Raw genomic sequence first — 20,669 nt, 5'->3', positions numbered from 1 at the left:
CCTTTTTTCCACATAAGGAATAATCTGTACTCTTGTTATTAAAGCTGTACACTTTTATCTTCTCAGCAGTTCATTTTAACTGTTCCTGAGTTTAAATAAAAACATTGTTATACCACTGCTTAAATTCATTATATGTCTGCATCTTGACTGCTGTGAGTAACTGGTTCCCAGTTGTGGAGCTTATGGCCACAGGATGTTATAGATGCCAAAAGTATGGAAGAGATTCAAAAAGCTGCTAGGCATTGAGGAAAAGTGCATCAAAAACTACTAAAAAGGTACAACCTCCATTTTGAAAGGCCCTTGAGCTACAGATTATTGAGACCTGAGAGAATATACCAGAACGATCTCACTACATGCTGACCCTCAGCTTACATGCTTTCGCCAAGCACCTGCTGCTGGCCACTGTCAGAGGCTGGGTACTGGGGCAAATGGGCTTTGGGGCTGACTCAGTACATCCAGTAGTTCTCTACCTTGCTTTCAAATGAATTTTTGCTGTTTGCCAGGGAAGGTAAAAGAAAGTATTTAGTTTGGTGCTGCAGGATAGGAAGTTTCTATTTTGAGTGTTCAGGGTTATTTCTGCCATTTGTGAGGGACATAAGTCAGGATTAAGACAACTGAACCATAGAAGCTTTCTGTAAAACTAGTGTGAGATCAAAAACGGTCTTGTAAAGCTGATAGCAAGGAAGGGACACAAAAAGTAAAATAAAAGCCATTACGAAATGCTTTATTTCCCAGTAAAGCCCATATCAGATTTTTTTCCATTTACAAGTTTAACTGAGGTTCGTTTGTCTGCAGTGCCAGTACTGTGCTTTGTTCCTGTTCCCTGCAGAACTGGCAACAACAACGCCATAGGAATGCAGCTGCCAGTCTTGTGGGGGATGCACAAAGAGGAGAAGGACAATGGCTCTGGCCACGCTCCAGCCCACTGGGGCCGCAAAGGCGGCCCGCAGGGGAGCAGAGCTCCTTGCCCGTGCCCATCGGGGCCTGTGATGTCTCCTCACGCTGGCCCTGGGGCAACCAGAGCTGAGGTAGCTGGCGTTTGGCTGCAGGAGAGATGCTGCAGGACAGGGCCCGAGGCTGGTAACGGCACTGAACACATCTTCTGTGTCAGGGTGGTGCCTTTGTAGTAGAAAGGCTGCTTCAGCATCCCTCTTCCAGCAGTGAAGCTGTTGTCCATTCCTCCGCAGCCCTCTAAACAAACCCACTGTGCCTTTTTCCAGTCCTGCTTGCAACCTGCCGGGCAGCGACAGCAGCACATCTGCGTTACGCCGGGAACGCTGAGTTAAGGCAGTGTGAAAAATGAATATTCTGGAAATAACTTGGCACCTCCCACAGCTGGATCTCTCCTTTCTTCCTGTGTTTCATCTGCTCTTGAACTAGAATTTGGAGGGATGGTTTCAGCCGCAGCAGAGGTGGTCAGGGTGCTTTTTGTGAATAACTTCAAAAGCCATTGCTAAGGGGTGTGACACTTATGGCCCTATTCTAGCTCTTCAGACAGGGGAATGAGGTTTTTTCCAAGAAGTTCAGCATCCTTTGACAGGGCTTTTGGGTTTTTTTGATACTGTCTAAATAGTTATTTTGACCAAAATGAGAATGCTTTTGAAAACAGGAAGGAACAAGGAATTAGATCCGTAACGGCTGCCCACGTCCTGTCACCTGTGCAAGGCCAGAGCTGACAGGTTTTGGGGAAGGTGTCTGTGCTATTTAAAAAGCTGCATTGTGCAGAGCCCCTGTTTGGAGTTGCAGGGGGTGGCTGCTGTGCGTCTCAGTGCTCTTGTCTCCTATTTTGCAGGTACGATCTCATGTGCAGATGTTGGCATCCTGAGCCCAAGCTACGCCCCAGCTTCGGAGTGCTCCGGTCCCAGCTGGAAATGATTCGAGGGAGAATGTCCACACTCTCTTCCAGTCAAGATCCTCTCTATGTCAACATTGGGAAGGACAAAGAGGTGTCTACCAGTGACCCTGCCCTGCACACCTCCTTCGGAAACAGGGACAGTGAAGAGACCGTAGCTGGGGCAGCTGCTGCTGTCACAAGTGACTATCGCTACATCATGAGCCCCTTGTGCCTTGGAGATGATGCTGAGGGCGAAAGGCATCCAGATGGGCAGGAAGGGGAGGACAAAAGCCTTCTGTATGAGCTGGAGACAGGAGGAGAGAAAAGTTGTTAGCCTGTACATAGCAGTGACACTCTGCTTCCCTGGGACAGGATGTGTGCGGCCGCGGTGCCGTGTCGCCGGGGGCTCTGACGCCAGACCTGGAATGGCTTTGAACAGCACTGGCCAGAGCTCTTGGGCAGCTTTTGTAGCTTTCACCACCTGTGTGGGCTGCAGTGGTGGACGGCTTGGAAGGCCCACAAGCCCAACAACCCCTTGGATTTGGGGAGGCGGGCCGTAGGGTTACAGGTTGATCGTATCCTGCTGAAAGGAGTTCAAAGCTAAGGCGGGCAGTCGGAGTCTATGCTCTGCTTCTTCTCACTGACTGCTGGAGCAGAGCTGAATACACCTTCTGTTCAGTCAGTGCTCGCTCTTGTGTAGATGTTGTCTTCGATCCTGGCTGCGTGACTTCGGGACTGGTACCTCTGAAAACACTAGTGGGTATTTACACTGTCATTCAGGACAAGAGGGCAAAATTCCCCTTGTGTTCACTCAGCAGTACTGCCTAGACTTGTTGCCTACCTCAGTGGTTCTCAAACTGATCTGCGGATCTGCTTCTACCCAGCACTGAATTTGAGCATCTGGCTTATTTCATGCAGTGACACTTGTGGCTTCCTCAGTCCGAGGGTCTTTTAAGAGTTTGAGATGTTTTGGTGAGCGATGAAATTAGAAAAAATGAAAATCCAGCATCCCGCTTCACCCCACATACCTCTTTTATGTCTTTCTTTTTCTTCTGTTTGATGCCAATTCAGGCCTGACCAGCCTTGCAGCTGGCATTAAAATGTGAAGGGAGGGAGAGCAGCTGGTATGTGTGAGGACAGAATCCAACTTCAAAGGGATGGGAAGGAAACAGTGTAGAGAGGACTTAACAGCAGTATGGGGAAACAGCGCTAATTAATGCTAAGTGCTGCCCTCCAGGAGAGGAAGGAGACAGCTCAGACACAGAATGGCAGGCTTGCTTCAGTTTCAGCGGGAGCAGGATTCAGCATTTGCTTTAAAATACGGTTCGTTTAATCTTTAACAGTCCTATGACTTTTTCAAATAACCAAGTGCTGGAGCTGCTGTAGTGAAGGTGTGAAATCGGTTTTGGGAAGGTGTGTGTGTTGGGGGGGAAGGAATCAACTGGGAGATCTCTTTCTGAAGAGAGAGTCCTCATGACGAAAAAGCTTGAGAACCACTGGCCTTCCTATTTAGGAGGTCTTCTGGCATGCTGTAAAAGCCACATTGGAACGTAAATAGTATCACTGCAGCCTTCCAGACAGGGCAAAATTAATGGTTTTGCTCTTCGGGTTTTGTTTTGTTTTCCAATCAGCATGTCTGACTCACTATAACTGCAAGCGCTTGTGTGGTTTTTAATAATTTAATATTTTACTGTAAATCAGCATTTGTTTTGTGCAGTGGTTCCCAGCAAGGAAGTGCAGTTACATCTTACTCTACTTATCCTGAATATTTGCTAGATCTTAATTTCTTTTATTTCCAGTGTGCTGAAAAGTTGGCAGTATCACAAGACTTAGGATTCCACATTGCTCTTCCTCAGGAACGAATACCACAAATGTCATCATTTGCTGAGTTAGCAAAGGTGGGACCAGTAAGTGAAATGAGATTGCAGACTTGGTATCAGAACACTCCACCCTTCAATGCCCAGTGTTTGCTTATTGTAAGGTTCAGGGCTAACTACAAAATTCAGGTCCAGTTTCAGCCCTTAGTGAGAACACTTCCTAGGGAAGGGGAATTTCAGCCTGGGGCTTGGGCATGGGTCCTTTCTGTGATGTTTCCTACTGAACAGCGATGCCCTAGAGATATCTCCAGAAGTTCAATACAGTTTCTCAGTCGCAGACACAAACTGCACCATCTTATACCCCAGGCGGTACAGGGTTTTCTCTTCATTTAGCTGGAATGCTGTAAATGCGGGTGAGAAGATAACACCTAACAAAGGGTAACAAAAACCTGTGCGGTTCATGTTTGCAGTGAGGGCAGAAGGCTTTGCTCCCTGCAGCTGCCTGGGAAGCGCAGATGTACATACAGACTTTAACTTTGGGAAGCATGTCCTTAGTTTTTATGCGTTTTTTAATAATAAAACATGTACTGTGTCTGAGTCCCAGCCTCTTACCTGTGGCAGACTTTGTGGTGATGCTCACTTACTGGGTGGGGTGGCAGCGAATCTGTCAGCCACCGCTGAAAGCCATCTTTCTCCCTTCACCACGCACGATTAAGCCACTTCTTGGAGGCAGAGAACATGTTTGGCGGTTGTTCCGCATTGCTCCAAACTTGAGACTGTGAAGGCTGAAACCCGATGGGCACGGGCCAGTGGTTCCACAAAGAGACGGGCTCTGTGGCCGCTGCTGGGACGTGCTGCATCCTACCTGGGAATGCAAAACCTCTGCACCAGTTCCTCCCTGAAAACTGTCACCTGCACCCATTCAACTCCTGGCAGTGAGAGGTTTGGAGGCGGTGGGTAAAATTCAGCTGCTGAGTCAAATGTTCCAAGCACAACACAAAAGAGCCCCTGGATCTCCAGCTCGCAGAGAAGAAAAGGTGTACCTTACACTTTTATTCCTGATCAGCAGACGGCGGGCTGCACGCTCTCTGCCTGCCAGCTCACGCAGAGAGGAAGAGCGATGGTAAATGGCGTGAGCGCTCACCCCCCCCCATCTGCAATGCAGGAAAAATGACTTCCAAGGCACCAAGTGGCTGATTTTGTTAATATTTTAAGGTGCCATTGCCCGGTGACGTCCCTTGGATCTAGTCCAAACTCCGATTTCATCCTTTTGCAGGCAAACCTAGTCAGACCAGGCACAAGTGAGGCTGCGTTGTGGGTGGGAGAAGCGACACCAGAAGAAGAGCTAGTGAGAAAAGAGGGAGGGAAGGAGATTTTAAAATGGGGACAGACGGAACAAGCTGTAAGATGGCAAGCGAGGCAGTCGGAAAGCAGAGATGGGGAATTTTATATATGAAGTCCCAGAACAGAGAGGGCATTGCCCCAGCTGGAACCAGGCAGGGGTCTGAGGTGGGGGCTGGCTTTGTGTTTTGGTAAAGGATGAGATGTTCTGGTCCAGCCCAGGTGCCCTGCAGCGTGCTGCTCTAAAAGCATGCAGAGGCTGTGCGCAGCTGGCCTGGCTCTGCATCCACGACAGTGCTGTGTCCCCGACTCCCAGTTCTGATTGAGGCACCAGCCTGGCACACTGAACTAAACTAAACCAAACGTTTCCCCCAAACCACCCTTTTTTCCCACGGCCCCAGTACAACAGTGCAGTCCTCCCATCCTCCCAAGCAGCAGCGCCCTTGCCCCGTTCCCTGCAGTGGGACAGCCGAGGGGCACTGCACGTTCCTGCTGAAGCAACCTGTGTCCCACACCGGTAAGCCTGACCACACTCCTCCTCCATCCACACCTCCCTGAGAAGGGGACGGGTTCTCCTCCTTTTAATGCAGGATCAAGCCACTCAGGGCAGTTACCAGCTCCATCGTGAGGCAGCGTGACCCCGCAGCACCCGGCAAGGGCACGGCAGAAGCTCAGAGCACCGTCTGCGTTGCGTAGGGCTCCTTAATGCACGAGGAGAGATGCCCCTGTCAGCTCCAGCGCCACGGCCGACCGATGGGCCCTAAGGCCGTGGGCTGCGCTGGCAGCTCAGCCTGCAGATGCAGGGATGCTCCAGCCCCATCTGATACCTGCACCGTGTGCTCGGGGCTGACGGCTCAGCAGGAACCTGCAGAGCGTGGATATACCTCGGAGCTAACGCACTGCTACCCTGGGACCTGCCGCCTTCCTTCTTGACCTGTGTTTGGAGGGACGTCTTGCCATCTTGACCCAGTAAAACACTCCCTGAAGTCAAGCGCAATTAATTTTGAGTAAAAGTTTGAGCCTGGCTGACCAGAGAAAGGAACAGTATTTGCACATAGATATTTTCCTGATTTACATTCTATTTCGCTGGCGGTATCCATTCTCTCCTGATGCTCAACAGCCACCAACTTTTGCAAATTCTCGTATTTTTCACCAGGGATTTCCATGAGGGACCCCCATACACAGTCCAAATTTTATACTGTTTTGTTATGTAACACCCATTATGGTCCCTTAAAAGAGCAAGTTGTTCTACAAACACTCGGAGCGAAGGAAGCCTGGTCTCCTGTGGGTTTGCATCCCACGGGCGATTGCAAGCCCCGGGTGAAGCTTGGCCCTGGTTAAGGTACTTACAAGAGCTCTTCTTGGTGGAGTCTCTGGCGCCCAGTATGAAGCCATTGAATTTCCACCTGCGGTGAAGGTACGGATGTGGCACTAATAGGGTCTGCCACAGGCAGCCTGTTTTCAGAAAACTTGCAGGAACTTAATTACCCTTCAGACCTCGATCCTGCCATCGCATTTGGCTGAAATGAAACAGCAGATTCAAAAGCTATTAGGGCCAACACGTGCGGCCGGTGATCAGAAAGCCTTGTTACCATGGGAAACGGAGCTAAAAATCAATTACTTAGTCCAAGAACAGAAAAGACTGACGAACATGGGGTTTGATTGCATTTGCTCTGTCATATAAAAGGAACTCGGCGTCAGTATGAATCAGACTTCAGTCACTGCACTGAGGTCTAGTGACAAAGCAAAGAAAGATGATCTACTCCTCGCTTACCAATTACTCGGTGGACCCTCCAGCTCAAGGCACACCAAGCCAAATTATCCCCAAATGCCATTAGGCTGGGGAAATGGAACAACTTTTGGTCACGTTTGACAATAGGACCGAAATTAGGAGCTGGGTATCTCAGCTGCTGGCTCCCACCCAGCCCAGCTTTCCAGGCGGGTGCTCCAGCAAGCCACCAGCCACAGCTTGGAAAGTATCTAAACAGCTTTTGTTTCCTCCAGTTTCTTTTCACTGGCTTAAAATAGAACTAAAACAAATGTTTGACCTCAGGAAATAGATGGCAATTGTTGATTTAAGCTTTGTTGAGTTCAGTAGCGATTTAATGGGACTGGACTGGTTTCTAGAAGAGTCTTGAGAGCAGTTGGCTCTTCCCAGCCTGCAGTGTGAGGAAGCAGGAATTCACGAAGTGGAAAGAGGGCTTGCATGCATATATGATCTAACCAGGAATATAAGATATTGCACTACATGCCTATAAGCACAGTTGCCAGTAAAGGTGACAAAAAGAAGGAGCTGAGAGAAATGGTGAGGCGCTGGAGAAGCACCTTTGTACACCGCAACACGGCAATTAGTGCAGCAAATTCAGAAGGTCGCTGCTTTCTTAGTTAATATATAAGACAACGATCCTGGCTGCTACCCTGTCATTACCCGAGTAGCGTGGGAGACTGCTGCTGCCTCTTCACTTCTGCGCCGCCAAGGAACTTCTGCAACAGCCGCTTCTGCCTGTGCGACGCGGGTGTTAGCTGGAGCAGAGAGCCCTTTGGTCACTCGCTGCTGCCTCTCCTTGTTTCCTCTTATTAAATTACCTTAAAAGAAGCTAAAAAAAACCCAAGGCCCACATTGCTAGATGATGTAAAGCAGCATGCCTCCACTAACATCAGGTAAGGTTCAGACCTAATACGTTTCCTGGTATTATTTGTCTACATTATCCCTCCTCTTGCACAAAGATACACAAGGAGAAACAGGAGCAGAAATACTTTGCAGGCTTGTGGCTGGGCATACGAGGAGGGACTGAGCTTTAACAGCCTTCTGGTGCCCGTGAACCTTGCACCCAAGCTGCAGGGTGTAAGGGCAAAGGAAGATGCAGACTTGGGGGTTACGGAGGGGACCCAAACTGCGCCTCGGAACGAAGCAAGTGCTTAGCTGTTGCCTGAACCCCCAGTACTGAAAAAAAACTGTGTCAAATCACGACTTCAAGGCTTGACATTTACTGAGCAGACAGCTTGGGGCAGTTTAAGACCCATCTCCCCAGGATTTGTTTGCTCCCCCTCTGCTGGAATTGGGGATCCCGGCAGCCGGGGCCGGTGGTTCCGGCACTGCTGAAGGTAGTGAAGACAGCAGAGGATGCACAGAAAAGGGTGAAGCATGGGCACATGTTTCTACCAGCACTGCTGTGGGGGTGGAAATCTCTGGCAGAGCCAACAGCCGGTGACTTCTCATACTCCCTCCCCTGCGTCTGATTCACTCCAGCTTGTCTGCCAACACTCCCGATTACGCCAATGCACTTTCATTGAAGCTGATACACTGGGCTGTACCTGAGGCAACGACTGGGCTCGCTAAGTGAAATATTTCCCATATTTTCCCACCTATTGATGAAAATCTCCCTGGGTCACTGCTGAAATCGCTCATGGCTGCTGCCCTGCCAGCGGGCCAACTTTTTCTGCAGGCATCATCAGGCAAGGATCCAAATGAGAGGAGCTGAACCTATTTATAGCAAAAAATAATATGGCTCGATATTTCTCCTTTTTCTCCCTTAATATAGTCCAGGAGATATTGCCAGCCTGCTGAGCTCTGTCGAGCTGTAGGCAGGGGACGGCAGTGCTGTAACTGAGGACAGGGACTTTCCTTGGGGATTTATGGCCTCGCGTTCAACCATCACTGTCTCAGTGGAGCAGATCTTACCGCAGAGGCCTCCTGCACCGCAGGCCTGAATCGCCCGTTGCTGATACTGGTGTAAATCAGCGAGAAAGGCACCGACGAGGTCATCAGAGGCTAGTTCCCGGGCATGAAAATAACACAACTGAGAGAAGGACGTAGTCTGGAAATGCACCCAGCCTGCCTTTATACCGTGCCCTGACCTCTCCTGGATGAAGATGATTTTCTGGGATGACGTCGGTTTTCCTCCTCGTGCCCGTTCAGCTGCTGAAGTGTTCTTTAGCACTGCTGAGCTCTGATGCTGATCCCACAGCAGGGGCAATGCGCAGCAGTTGACAGAAGTCCATGGGATGATGCCATCACAAGGCTGGCAAGAGTTCAACGTCGTGCTTTACAGCTTGCCTGTTTCTAGACTAATTTCTATTGGCATCAGCAATCTGTGAATGTAGAAAATCTGCGCTTGCCTTCATTCCAGGAAGGCTCTAAACTTCCACGAGAAAAAAAATAATGGATTTATTTTCTCAGTAAACATCTTACAAATGGTGTGGGCAACAGAGCATCACTGACAGTGAGCTTGGCAAATAAAGAAAAATACGCTCTTAGCTCAACAGTAGTGCTAATGAGGGTAAAATCCTAAAGAAGAGAGGGCTTTCTGTGGTCTTCCCATGCATTAGCAGGGTGAGGTGTATCTCTGTAGGACCCACAACTCTCTTTCCCTGGACCTGCTATCGCAGGTGGAAGCAAGGCGCTGCCTTGTTTTCACCAGGTATGGTGGAAGGGCACAACATAACTTTCTCTCGGTGCAGATGAACCCACAGACAATGGCAACTGTCTGGTTTCTTCCCACTGGAGCTTTTGCTTGCAGGGAGGATGCTGGAAACAGGAGCTGAGCTGGCAGTGCAGGCTTTGGTGGTAGGATCCCTCCTGAGGTGCACAGAAAAGCCCTGGGGCAGCCTGAAGTGGGCAAGATCTTACTCTGAGGGTGTTGGGGATCAAATTCAGTTTTGGCCCCCCAGGGCAAGCTGCAGAGGGCTGGCCAGGGAAGCCAGTCGGCTGCTTCAGCAGAGAGCCAGGGAAGCTCAGAGAGGGCAGCGGTGGGAAAATGTGCCCGTCGGGGACATTTTGTCGTCTGCAGCACGATGTTTCTGTCTCTCAGAAATGCTGACCTTCTCTCCTACAGCAGGAATCGGAGCTGCTCTAGGGACGCAGCTGATGGAAGACTTTGCCCTGGTTTTTAAAACCCCTCACATTTCATTGTTTACATTCCTCAGATATGTGCCCATAAAGGCAGTTGAACACGGGCCCTTCACAAAGCTGAAGACATTTATTTAATGACCTGCAGGTCTATAGGGGAAACACTGCACCATTCGCCAGAAGGTCTTGTTTCCCCTACAGCTCCCCTTCCAGCCTGCCCTCCTGCCTGCCCGGCCACAAAATCCTATTTTGCATCCTGCAAATGCAATTTCAATGCTTCCCCTGGGCCACATCCTCCTTCATGTCCCTGCCCCAACTCAGGTGGAGAGCCACCATCCCGGCCAGCTTGGGGCAGCCCCAGCACTAAGGGCAGCCCCTGAGCCCCGGCAGTGTTTCCACCCACGAGGATGCTGAGCGTGCCCAGCTGGATCCTTTGCCTTGCTGACCAAATCAAGACCTTTGCCACCGTGCCACTGACCTGTCCTGGGGGTCCGAGGCAGCAGGCACGCTCCCCGGCCAGCCTCAGCACTCTGCTCTGCTTAGTGGTCTCGCTGGTGAACAGCAAAGAGTAATCCCGCTTATGTTTTTGAACATATATTTTAACGTGATTCAGCTGTTGAGAGGGAGTAGCAGATTGCTGAGCGAGAGAAAATTCTGGTTTCTGGCTCCACGCAGTCTGAGAGTTGGGAGATTTTCTTGGCCAGACTTTTACGGCTGCTCAGTTCTACCCATTGACTCCTGCAAAACTACAGGAAGCAACTGAAATGAGAATTTGGCCCCAAACTATTAATTTTTTCTTTGTATTGACATTTAGCATGCAAAACCTGCTGAGATTTCTGGAGGTACAGTTGGTGAGTTCCTAAGCCAACAGTGAAACAGGCTTGGGAGAGATGCAGAAACACCTTCGACAAGTGCCAGCTCTCAGTCCATGCGGAGTTTGTTGCATGTTTGCTCCCTAGGATGCTCATGCAGTTTTGTGATGTGGTTATGTTGTTTATCGTCAGCATCAATGGAGAAAGTGCTTTGTGTATTTGACGGTTGCCTTGACTGTGCCGTTTTCTAACCTCTCGGGATGCGTTTCAGTGAGATACTTAACATGCGAACGCTGGCTTTAAGTGGACACGTTAGCGTGCCCTTGCTTTGGATAAGGATGCTGCTTTCATAGTGAATGTCCTGACAGTCCCTCCTCACCACGCATCGGGGAGTTTTGGCTGAAGCCGTGCTGGGAGACGGGCTGTGGGAATGCACTCACCGCTCACAGGCTGCCCAACCAAGGGCTGCCGGTTCCCCGGCCCGGGGACAACCATCCCTGCCCCAAATGGGTACACACTAGTGCCAATTGTTCTGGTCTGTGAATATGCCCTGGCTGCACTACTCACCAATGCAGCCATAGCTTTTGAGCAAGTTTCCTTGCCTCGGGTGAGATGGTGAGAGCTGCTGCTCTGCTGCCTGGTGTCTGAGCTGGTCTCTGGGTTACGTGCCTGCCTCAGGAGCTTTAGTCTTCCTTTGCGTCAGCCTCTGAGGTAGGACATGGTAGGTAGCAGGTAGGTGAGCAGGCAGGTGCTTAGGGCAGCGAGTTGCTTTGGGTGGAAAAATTGCCCGTCCCGCTGCTTAGCTGTGCCAGGGCAGCACTGCTGCGGCTGGGAGACGGGGAGGGAAGAGGGTGCCCCCAGGCGCAGGAGGGACGGCTGGTGCTTCGGGCTCCCCCCCACCTGCTATTGGCCACTCGCACGCCCTCGGGGAGGGCAAAAATTTTGCAAATGTGCGGGAGCCCGTAGATAGCCTGTAATGGTCTGAAGATCATTTCCAACCCACCCAGCAAACTTTGTGCCCCCACTGCTTCCCCTCTGAGCGGTGCCCCAACCCCTGGTGCCTGCCCCTTCCCTTTCCCCTTCTTCTCCCTCTCCCCTTTCCTTCCTCCTGGCTACCCCCACGGGATGCCTCCCGCTTTGGGGAAGGGCCAAGAAGGGCCAAAGCCTTGTCCCCAGCGTGCTCGTCGGTGGCAGCCGGGGCTGCGGGGGCAGAGCTCTGGCCCTTGCAGGAGGGAGAAGCTGTGCCTGTTTCATGTCTCCCTGCACGGCTGTAAGGCAGGGTGGAGAGGCTGCAGGGCAATGATACAGACTCTCTTTCAGTGCCGTTCAGACCTTTAATATCGTTTGGGGCTCTTAAAGCTGCTTTGAAAGAGGCTATTGCAGCATGAGGGCTACTGGCTTTCACGTATCTGAGAAATCATCAGCACTTCCAACGTAAAAGGAACTAATTCTAGGAGCCAGGCAGCGGCTTCGGTCAGCCGGCAGCACCGGCATCAGGCGCCTCAAGCCCGCAGCTGCTTCTGCACTGGTGCATACGGGTGCGTGCAAGCGGTTTTGCAATTACTGTTTGGGCCCCTGCGGTGTCCAAGGGGATCGGTGTGTCGGAGCCATCGGGGGTGCCGTACGACACCCACCACCTTCCCGCGTGGGGGGTGCCCCGCAGAGCCAGGGCTAGGGAGACAGCATCGAGCTGCTCCCCGCTGCGCCATGTCCTCCACAGCATATTTCAGGAAAGGTTTGTCCCCTGCCCCGATTTATTAAAAGGTCTCAGATGCATGGTAGTGTTGGGCTGACAGTTGGGTTGGGCTTGATGATCTTAAAGGTCTTTTCCAACCTTAATGATTCTGTGATTCTGTGGTTCTGTGATAACGATCTGCCCTCAGGGAGCTGCTCCTGCATCCTCCTTCCCTGAGTCTTTGGCAGGAGAAATGTTTAACCCCTCGCTCTCGGAGTCGCCCGTTACAGCAGGGAAGTGGCAGCACAAGGCCAGGTGCCTGGGGACGCTGGGTTTCAGCCATTCGAGCAGCTCAGGAGTGTTTTTAGGCTGCTGTCCCTGCAAAAGGGGAAAAAGAAGGAAAAAGACTGGGGTCAGCAAGGTTTATCATAGCAGAAAAGCCAAACCTCCGGTGAACAAAGCAGCTGGGAGAAATGGTAAGGCTGGAACAGCAGCGCTGGGACGGTTGTTTGCTGTTCCCTCAGGGAATGATGATCCTCAGCCAGATCCCAAAGGTAGCTTGTAACCATTAGGAACTGGCCCACAGCAAGAAAGTCAAGCCCAAGCGGTCTCACCACAGATGCATTCCCAGGAGGTTTCTGCCTTAAATAAACACTGTGCCAGGAGCAAACTGCAGAGAGACGCGCCGCAGCCAGCAGCTCGCCTCATTCGGGTGCTGCGGCAAGTCTCCTCTCTGTAAAAAGACAGAGAGTGAGGGCCTGAAGTGCAGTCCCGTTTCTGCCCTGCCTTCTTTGGGATGGGGAGGGCAACAGTTTGGGAATTCAGAGATCATGGCTGTCCCCATGGAGAAAAGCTGGGATGGGAAGACCCCTGTGGAGAAGAGGACTTGGACATCTTGCAGTCTTCTATAAAAGAGAAAGCAGGAGCCCAGAGTCAGCGGTGCAGGGTCTCGCCTGCCTCCAGAGACAGAGGCGTCTTCACCACCACCGGCCACCGACTGGTCAGGAAGACGTAAGAAGGAAGGCTACTAGGGGAAGCCGTCTGGAGACCTCAAGCGAGCTCTGGGTGAGCTTTATCACATCTGTGGAACAAAACCAACAATGAAGCTAGGGGCAGGCCGCCTACTTTGCCTGCTGTTTTTTCTGCCAGAATTATTTAAGAAAAGCTGGACAGGCCTTCCTCCTAACCTCACCTCTCCAGTCCCAGCGGCTGAGCCCTGGCTTCACGCTTTGGAAAGAAAAGCCTTTCTTGCTCTACAATTACACTGCTACTTTTGCAGCTCTGGTGACAGGTATAAAAGGAAGGTTCAGGCTTAAATTGTGACAATGATGCACAACAGCAGCGGCTCTAAGTGTAACCAAGACAACTGATCTTTTTTAAAACTTTGCCTAGTAAAAACAACCTCAGGGAACTCAGAAAGCAACCACTATCAGTGAACCCCTTCCATGTATTCAGATAAGAAAGTCCTATTTGGGATGCAAAATCGACACTAGAAAGCTAGTAAATGTCAGCTTCACAATTATGTCAGCAATCTTTATCTGGCTCCCATATGCGTAATGCTGATTTAATGAAAAATTCACACATTATTTTCTTCACATGATCCTGACTCATTCAGTGACCAGGAAGTTGCATCCTTAGTTCTGACATGTTTCAGATTTTGAATGATTGATTAGAGCATTTAAATAACATACATCAAACATAGGGGTGGTGGTTGTTGTTAAATATAATTATTGTTGCTTAAATGTAATTATTTTTACATTATGACTAACTATAAATGGATATTATTAATGGAAGAACAAAATTTGTTTATCGGGGTTTGAATTCTGCAGTCATCAGGAATAAACACACCAGGTAATGAGTTTGGCAATAAAATGCCAGCCTTAGGCATAGACCAGATTTAGCACCGCCCTTTCTCTTTGTATCACACTTCCTTCCTCCCACTAGCTCAGCCCACTCAAAACCTGTATAATTTCTTCCTACAAAAGGATGTGCCTGTTTCTGCTCAGTTTTCTAAAGCATATGTCTTTATTTCCTAAATATGTTCCTCAGTGGGAACTCTCCTAAGGGATTTACAGGCCCGTTTTATCACTCTTACAGGAATGGGTTGAGGATGGAAGAGCTGAAAAAGTTGGGGTTTGGTTTAGAGTGAAGGGGAGGAGGCTCACGGTGAACGATCTGCAAACAGGAGAGCAGGGAGAAGCGGGATAGTGAGCGGGAGCCTCTGGCTGAACTGATGATGTGGAAGAGCAGTGTGGTCGCTGGGCAAACATGCCCCTGGAAGAACAGGTACTGCTCTTCCCTCCCTCCCTTTTAAAGGTTTTATTCAGAAAGGAAAGGACTGAGAGAGGAGGAATATTATCTTTCTCACTTATTTAAGCTCCCTGAATCTCTGATGAACTCTAGTTTCCCAATACTCAGCTTTCAAAAAAAAACTGATTAGCCAACAAACAGAAGATTGACTGTGGGTGAAAAAAATCAGAGGGAATGAGCTGCAAAGAGTTTTTTTTGCAAAACCTTGCCACGTAATTTGGGCACCTCTGCTTCAAATTACATGCACATTTGCAAAATAAAGATTTCCAAATCTGACTTGCATAAGGAACTTCTTCAGCAGAGCAGTCGTGAGATCTGCCTCTGCGAGATAAAGGATGTTTTTTGCACTTAGAGGACAAAACAACGTGCTTTTTTTTCTTCTTTTTTTTTTTGCCATATCACGCTGTTGGCTCATTTCTGTGATATTCACAAACACCGTCAGGTTTCCTTCAAAACTGCTCTAGTCAAAATGTCTTTTTTTCTCCTGAGAAATAAATACCAACGACATACTTCACTTGCATGTGTTATCTTGTCATTTGTCCAGAGCCCCAGCGTCTTTGATTGCCTTTGCATTACTACTCTGTTCTCTCCTGCGCTTGCAACATCATTACATTTAACGTCACATGGTAAATTTCATTTGCGTGACGTTTCCTCTGCTTGACCTGCCCTTTAACTAAAACACATCTTGCAGCTGGGAATTAGGCACAGCAACCCTTATAGCAGCAGGAATTTCAAAGCAGCAGCTGAAACTTGGCCATCCCTCGATCCACTCATGAACTCCAAAATGACAGGACCTAAACCCGCCGGTGCTTGCTCCGCTAGCTGACACCCGAACGCTTCCAAACTTTGTAAGATTCCCAAAGCCCACAAAAGGTCTAGCTTATTCACTGGTTAATATGTTTGTGATCTTTGTATATGGATTCCTCAAAAATATGGATCCAATGGGTGAGAGAAGATATTTTGGAGCTTCTCAGTGATCTGGGAAAAAACCACTCAGTATCAATTCCAAAGGAAGTTGAATTTTGTAGAAGTATAAATCTACGCCTAATCAGACACCTCCCTTTTTACATCCCTCATGGACTCCTAAGCCGTATTGCCACAGATTCTCAGTAACGTTACCCTGCCCGAGGAACGCTGATTGCTGCCGTGACTGAGCACCTTTCGAGGCCAAGACCTCCACCACAGAAATTTTAGCCTGTTCAGGCTACATTTCGGTACTGTTTATCGTCCCCTTCTGTTTACATTTTTAATTAGTTCCCATTATATGTGATTTGCCTATACCCAAGGCAATTGGGTATAACTGATGATTATATATATATATATAATGAAATTATTTTTCAAGACCGTGCAAGACGCCGCTCCTTCTTCACTGACACAGTCACCCCACTGTCGGTTACAATTGCCACCAGAGTGATCCAGCCTCACCCAGCTGTACGTGCCCTCGCCGCCGACAGCTCAGGGGGTTTTGTGTATCTTTTTTTTCCTTTTCCTTCAGCATTTGTTCCATTATTTTACTCTGGACCAAATACAGACTTTCTGGATGGTCATCTCTGGAATCACCTTTTGTCTAAGCTGTGCAAGGGTGTTCTATTTAGGTACTTTATTGAATACGTCCCCACGCTGAAGACTGTACAGCCTTTATTTGTTAAATTCTTTCAGCATATAAGTAACCATAGGTGGCTTCCCGCTAACGCGGCCACCGGTGCGACTGCCGTTCTCGGCGAACGTCCTTGCCCCCGGGAGTGCTGCTGGGTGCAGAGGCTTCCTGCAAGCAACGTCGAAAGGGTACGGAAACGCTTATGAACGACGTTTCACGGCGTTGCACCGTGGGCGTTTGCTTGTAGCTGGAATGACCGCCCGAACATCGCGCCCCGGGGCAGATGAACCCCTTTTCACTGTCCTTTCTGAAGGCCGCTGGGGGGGGGGTGGGGTGGACGGGTGGGGCAGCGGCGGCACCGGCCGCTGCAGCGGGGCACCCCTCAGTTGCGGCAGCGGCGCCGCCCGCCCCCCGCGGGACGCTCCGGGAAGCCGGCGCCAGGCCGGGCGGCTGCGAGCAGCGGCCCCCCGCGCAGTGAGGGGGCCGGCGGCAGCGCCGCAGCCGCGGGCGGAGAGCGCCCACGGGAGGCACCGGCGGGGACCGCGCCGCCGCCGCCCCGCCTAGACGAGCCCCCCGCGGCTGCGGAGCCCGGCCCGGTGGACGGTCGATCCCCTGCCACCGGCGGGGGGAGGGCGGCCGCTGGCCCACCAACGGCAAACGCGCGCCCGTGCGGCCCACGCGCGAGCGGCGTGTTTCCCTCGCGCAAGGGCGGGGGAGAGGCAGGAAGGGCGTGGCCCGGCGGAGGGGAGCGGAACTGCGTCGGCGGGCGGCCCTGGCCAATCGGAGGCACGCCGCCGGCGGGCGTCGCGAGGCAGCTTTACCGCGGCCGCCGCCGGCTGCGCCCCCCCGAGCGCCACCTGCCTCCCGGACGGCCGCTCCGGTACCCGCCTTGTGGGGGCGGCCCCGCTGCAGGGGGAAGCAAGAGGAAGGGGGCAGGAGAAACGGGAGCGGCCCACGTGATGGGCTGTTGCAGCCAATGAAGACGGCAGGAGGTTGCGCGTGGCAGGCGAAGGCCGCAGGAGCCGCCAGCGGGGCGCGTGGGCCGGGGCGTTGCTCGGTGCCCCGCGCCGCGTGGAGCCGGCGGCGGGAGGCAGGTAGGAGCCGGCCGCCCCCTCGGGCGCTGCCCGCCGAACCCCCTTCCCTTCCCCCCCCCCCGTTTTTGAAGTTTTATTCGAAGAGGTGGCGTGAGGTGTGCGCGTCACGTGAACGCGGCGGCCCAATCACACGTGCGCGCTGCCTCCCCTTCGGCCGGGAGGGCCGCGTTTGAGGCGAGGGGGCCGCGGGCCCGCTGGGCGGCCGTGGCGGTGAGCGGCGGGCGGGCTGCCCGCTCTCCTCGCTGGCCCCCGCGCCGTTTCGTCCGGGGTCGTGGACGGGCAGGGGAGGGGGGTTGGAGGGGGATGGGCATAGCTGGCGGTCACCTGACGTGGGGGTGGGGGGGCTAAAGGGACCGAGCAGCCCCGCGGCTCCGCATCCGGGCTCTCCGCCCGAGAAGGGTCGGGTGAGGCCCGGCCCCGTGCAGCTGCCGCCTCCCGGAGCCATCGCGCTCCCAGGGACCGTCCCCCGGCGGGGGCGTGGCCGGCGCCACCCGTGAGACGGGGCTGGGCTGCCCGCGCCGCGCCTCGCCCCGCCCCGGCGGGAGAGCCGCTCCCGGCAACCTGTCCCGGCGCCGGGGGACGTGCCGCCCCTCCGCTCACTCGGCCCCACAGAAGGGTGGCTTAGGGGGTGGAGTGGGTTGCGCGGGTGGCTGCAGGGACCCTCCGCCGGGCGCGCCGGGGGCGGAGCGTAACAGCTCGGCGAAGCGGCCCGAGGGCGGCCGCTGGCCCGCGGCGGCGCGCGTGCGCCGGGGCACGTCGCGTGCGGCGGCCGTTGGTGCCGGGGGGGGCGGGCAGTGCCGTCCTCTTCCCCCACTCCATGTCCTGCCGGCGCTCCTTTACCGAGGGCTCGGCTGCCTGGCGCCGCGCGCCCGCCGTTATTCTGGCATCTTCCAGCCTTCCGCCGGCGGAGGCCGAGCGCCGCCGAGACGAGGGCGGGCCGCCGTGGCGCGGGAGGCGGCTTCGTGCGCGCCGCCGTCCGGGGTTGTCGGTGCCGGTTCCCGCCGAGGGGAGCGGTGTAAATAAACGACGGTGCTTTCCTGTAAGGGCGGTGCGGTGCCGGCGTTGGGTTCAGTGGTGGTTGTTGGCCTTAGGTACCATGCTAGTTGGTAAGCAGTTTAAAAGGGGGCTAAAAAATGGTAAGGTGAGCTCAAGTTTGTAGTCGGTAGGCATGAGGTTTAGCAGCCACTTGACCAGCCTGGTTTAGATGAGCGGTTTCCAATAATGTGGTTTGAGTGTCTTGCTCAGCTTCTTAAGATGTCAAAGCTTATATGCAGTCACGTTGCCTTACTTCTGACACATAGTGTCTGAACTCATGGGTCGTCTTTAATTGCACTTGAAGGAGTGGGCTAAAGCCCTGAAGCTTTGGAGTTGCTACAGGCTTTGTAAACGGAAGGTTGGGTAAAGAAGAGGGCAAGGCTGGTGAATTGCTCTTGCCACTTTAAGGTGTTTTGCCCGACGCAGCCGCTAGCTCTGCGGCTGCAGCACCCTTTCGGTGCCCTCGGGCATGGTTCCTTCTGAGTCTGTATTGAGAACCGGAATGGGAAATTGATTCTGCTTGAAAAAATGTTGCTGTGGGTGAGCGTTTTTGTGCGTGCGTGTGTGCTTAATGTGGGGAGGGAGAAAAAAAGCATAGTTCTTAAGTCTGGCAGAGACGGGCAGCATTCATTCACTTAGGTATTCCATCTGGCAGCAGCTGACCATTAACCTCACTGTTTGCTCTGCGTTGGTGCAGACGCAGTTGTACCTGCCACGCGAGGGAAACGTGCAACTGGAGGAAACCAATGTTAGTCCCACTTGTGAATAAACTTGTTTGGTCACCTACCAGGAAAAAAGAATAAAATTTGAAATTCTTTGTCTTTGAGCTTATGCCACTTCTTCATTTTTACTCAAATCAGCTAGATCACTTGTAAAGTATGTGGTTCTGTGTGCTGGCTTTTTAAAACCTAGTCTCCTAAGGAATGGGAAGTCCAAGACGTTCTTTTTACAAACACAATGAAATAGATCTCTGCTTAGAGGAGTGAGAAAGAGCTCTCACCTAAGAAGAGGCTGTTGTCTGTTTGCTATGTCATAGACAACAGAGAATCTACTAAAAAAGTCAGCCATGGTTTGCACATAGGCAACAGTGCCACTAGCTGTGACACTAGCAAGGCTTACCTGATGGCTTGTCTTGTTCTTTCATAAATAAGGATGTGGCGTGGTGTGTGTTTTGGGTTTTTTGTGTGTGTGTGTTGTTTTGGTTTGTTTTTTTTTTCACACTGGGTGACTTCAGAACAAAGAATCAAATGGTGGTGGTGGAGTTGTTCTCGCGTCACAGAAAGATGGAATGTGCTTTCACTGTTGGATTCTGCCTGGTTTTAGTACCTATGATAAATCCTTGATACATCTTTTTCCAAACTGGGTAAGGAAGAATGCAGTGAGAATGATATGAGTGAGAAGAACAATAAAGGCTTGTCATGAGAAGAAAGCACCTAGAAGAAAGTCTTTTTTCTTTTCCCTTTTTTTTTTTTTTTAAATCAAGCCCAAAACAGAAAGGCAGTAAAGGATGTGAACAGCATGAAAGACAGAAAATTCATGTGGGAGCCAGATAAAACATATCTACAATAAAAATGTTTGCATTTGTTGCTACAGTCACTGTCTTCAGGAGAAGCCAGTGTGGAGGATGACAAGATCATGACCTAATTACTGTTAAACAAATACTTGTAATGATAGAATTGTGCTATTTTGCCAACTCTTGGAGTACAGTGCTTTCTGCTAATATGGTGTGGTCTGCCTGACCACAGGGTAGGTCAATAATGGAGATGGATATAAACCTGGAACTCATCACCAACAGTCTGGTACTTTAATTTGTGTTATTCTCTTTTTTTACCATGACTTAAAAGGGAAATAGAAGTTCCCTGGTGGTTCTAACTTCATGTGCCATTGGTGACTCTGTAGGAATGAGTATTGCTATAGGACAACAGCTGAATGAGTAGGATAGTCCTGAGCTCAGGTGAGGGCTTTTTTACTTGCCTGACTTGTTTTGCTGAATTTTCTTACTTTTTCACTAATTTTTTTTTTTTTCTATGATGTGGACAAGTTCCCCAGCTGAAGACGCATGTATGTGATAAATGTTCCTCCTCATGGCCATAAAGGGACTGAAATTAATCAAAATGGTGATATTCCTGCTGATTATGGCTTGTTTCTGCCAGTGCTGCATGGCAGAAAGCATGAAACATTGCTTTATTCTTGTATTTTGTAATTTTCAGTAGTTGAAATAATAGTAAATTATTATAAATAGTATATTGAAAAAATACAGCAATCATTGAATGTATGAGTGGGCATATCAACAACTTTCTGATAA

General features: G+C 51.2%; 1 protein-coding gene across 1 annotated transcript in view; it reads left to right on the top strand.

The window, feature by feature from the left end:
- Positions 1–2,168, top strand: part of TYRO3 (TYRO3 protein tyrosine kinase) — a gene marked incomplete at both ends in the record, with an annotated part of 43,330 nt that extends 41,162 nt beyond the window's left edge. The window contains one exon of the mRNA XM_082000613.1: positions 1,793–2,168. Within this exon, the coding sequence (XP_081856739.1) occupies positions 1,793–2,168 (376 nt within the window). The remainder of the gene's footprint in view (positions 1–1,792) is intronic.
- Between the last annotated feature and the right edge of the window lie 18,501 nt (positions 2,169–20,669).

This window comes from Phaethon aethereus (genome assembly GCF_964289735.1).
Source record: "Phaethon aethereus genome assembly, chromosome: 5".
NCBI lineage: Eukaryota > Metazoa > Chordata > Aves > Phaethontiformes > Phaethontidae > Phaethon > Phaethon aethereus.
The sequence above is the reverse complement of the archived record's forward strand: the minus strand, read 5'-3'. Positions and strand labels throughout refer to the sequence as shown.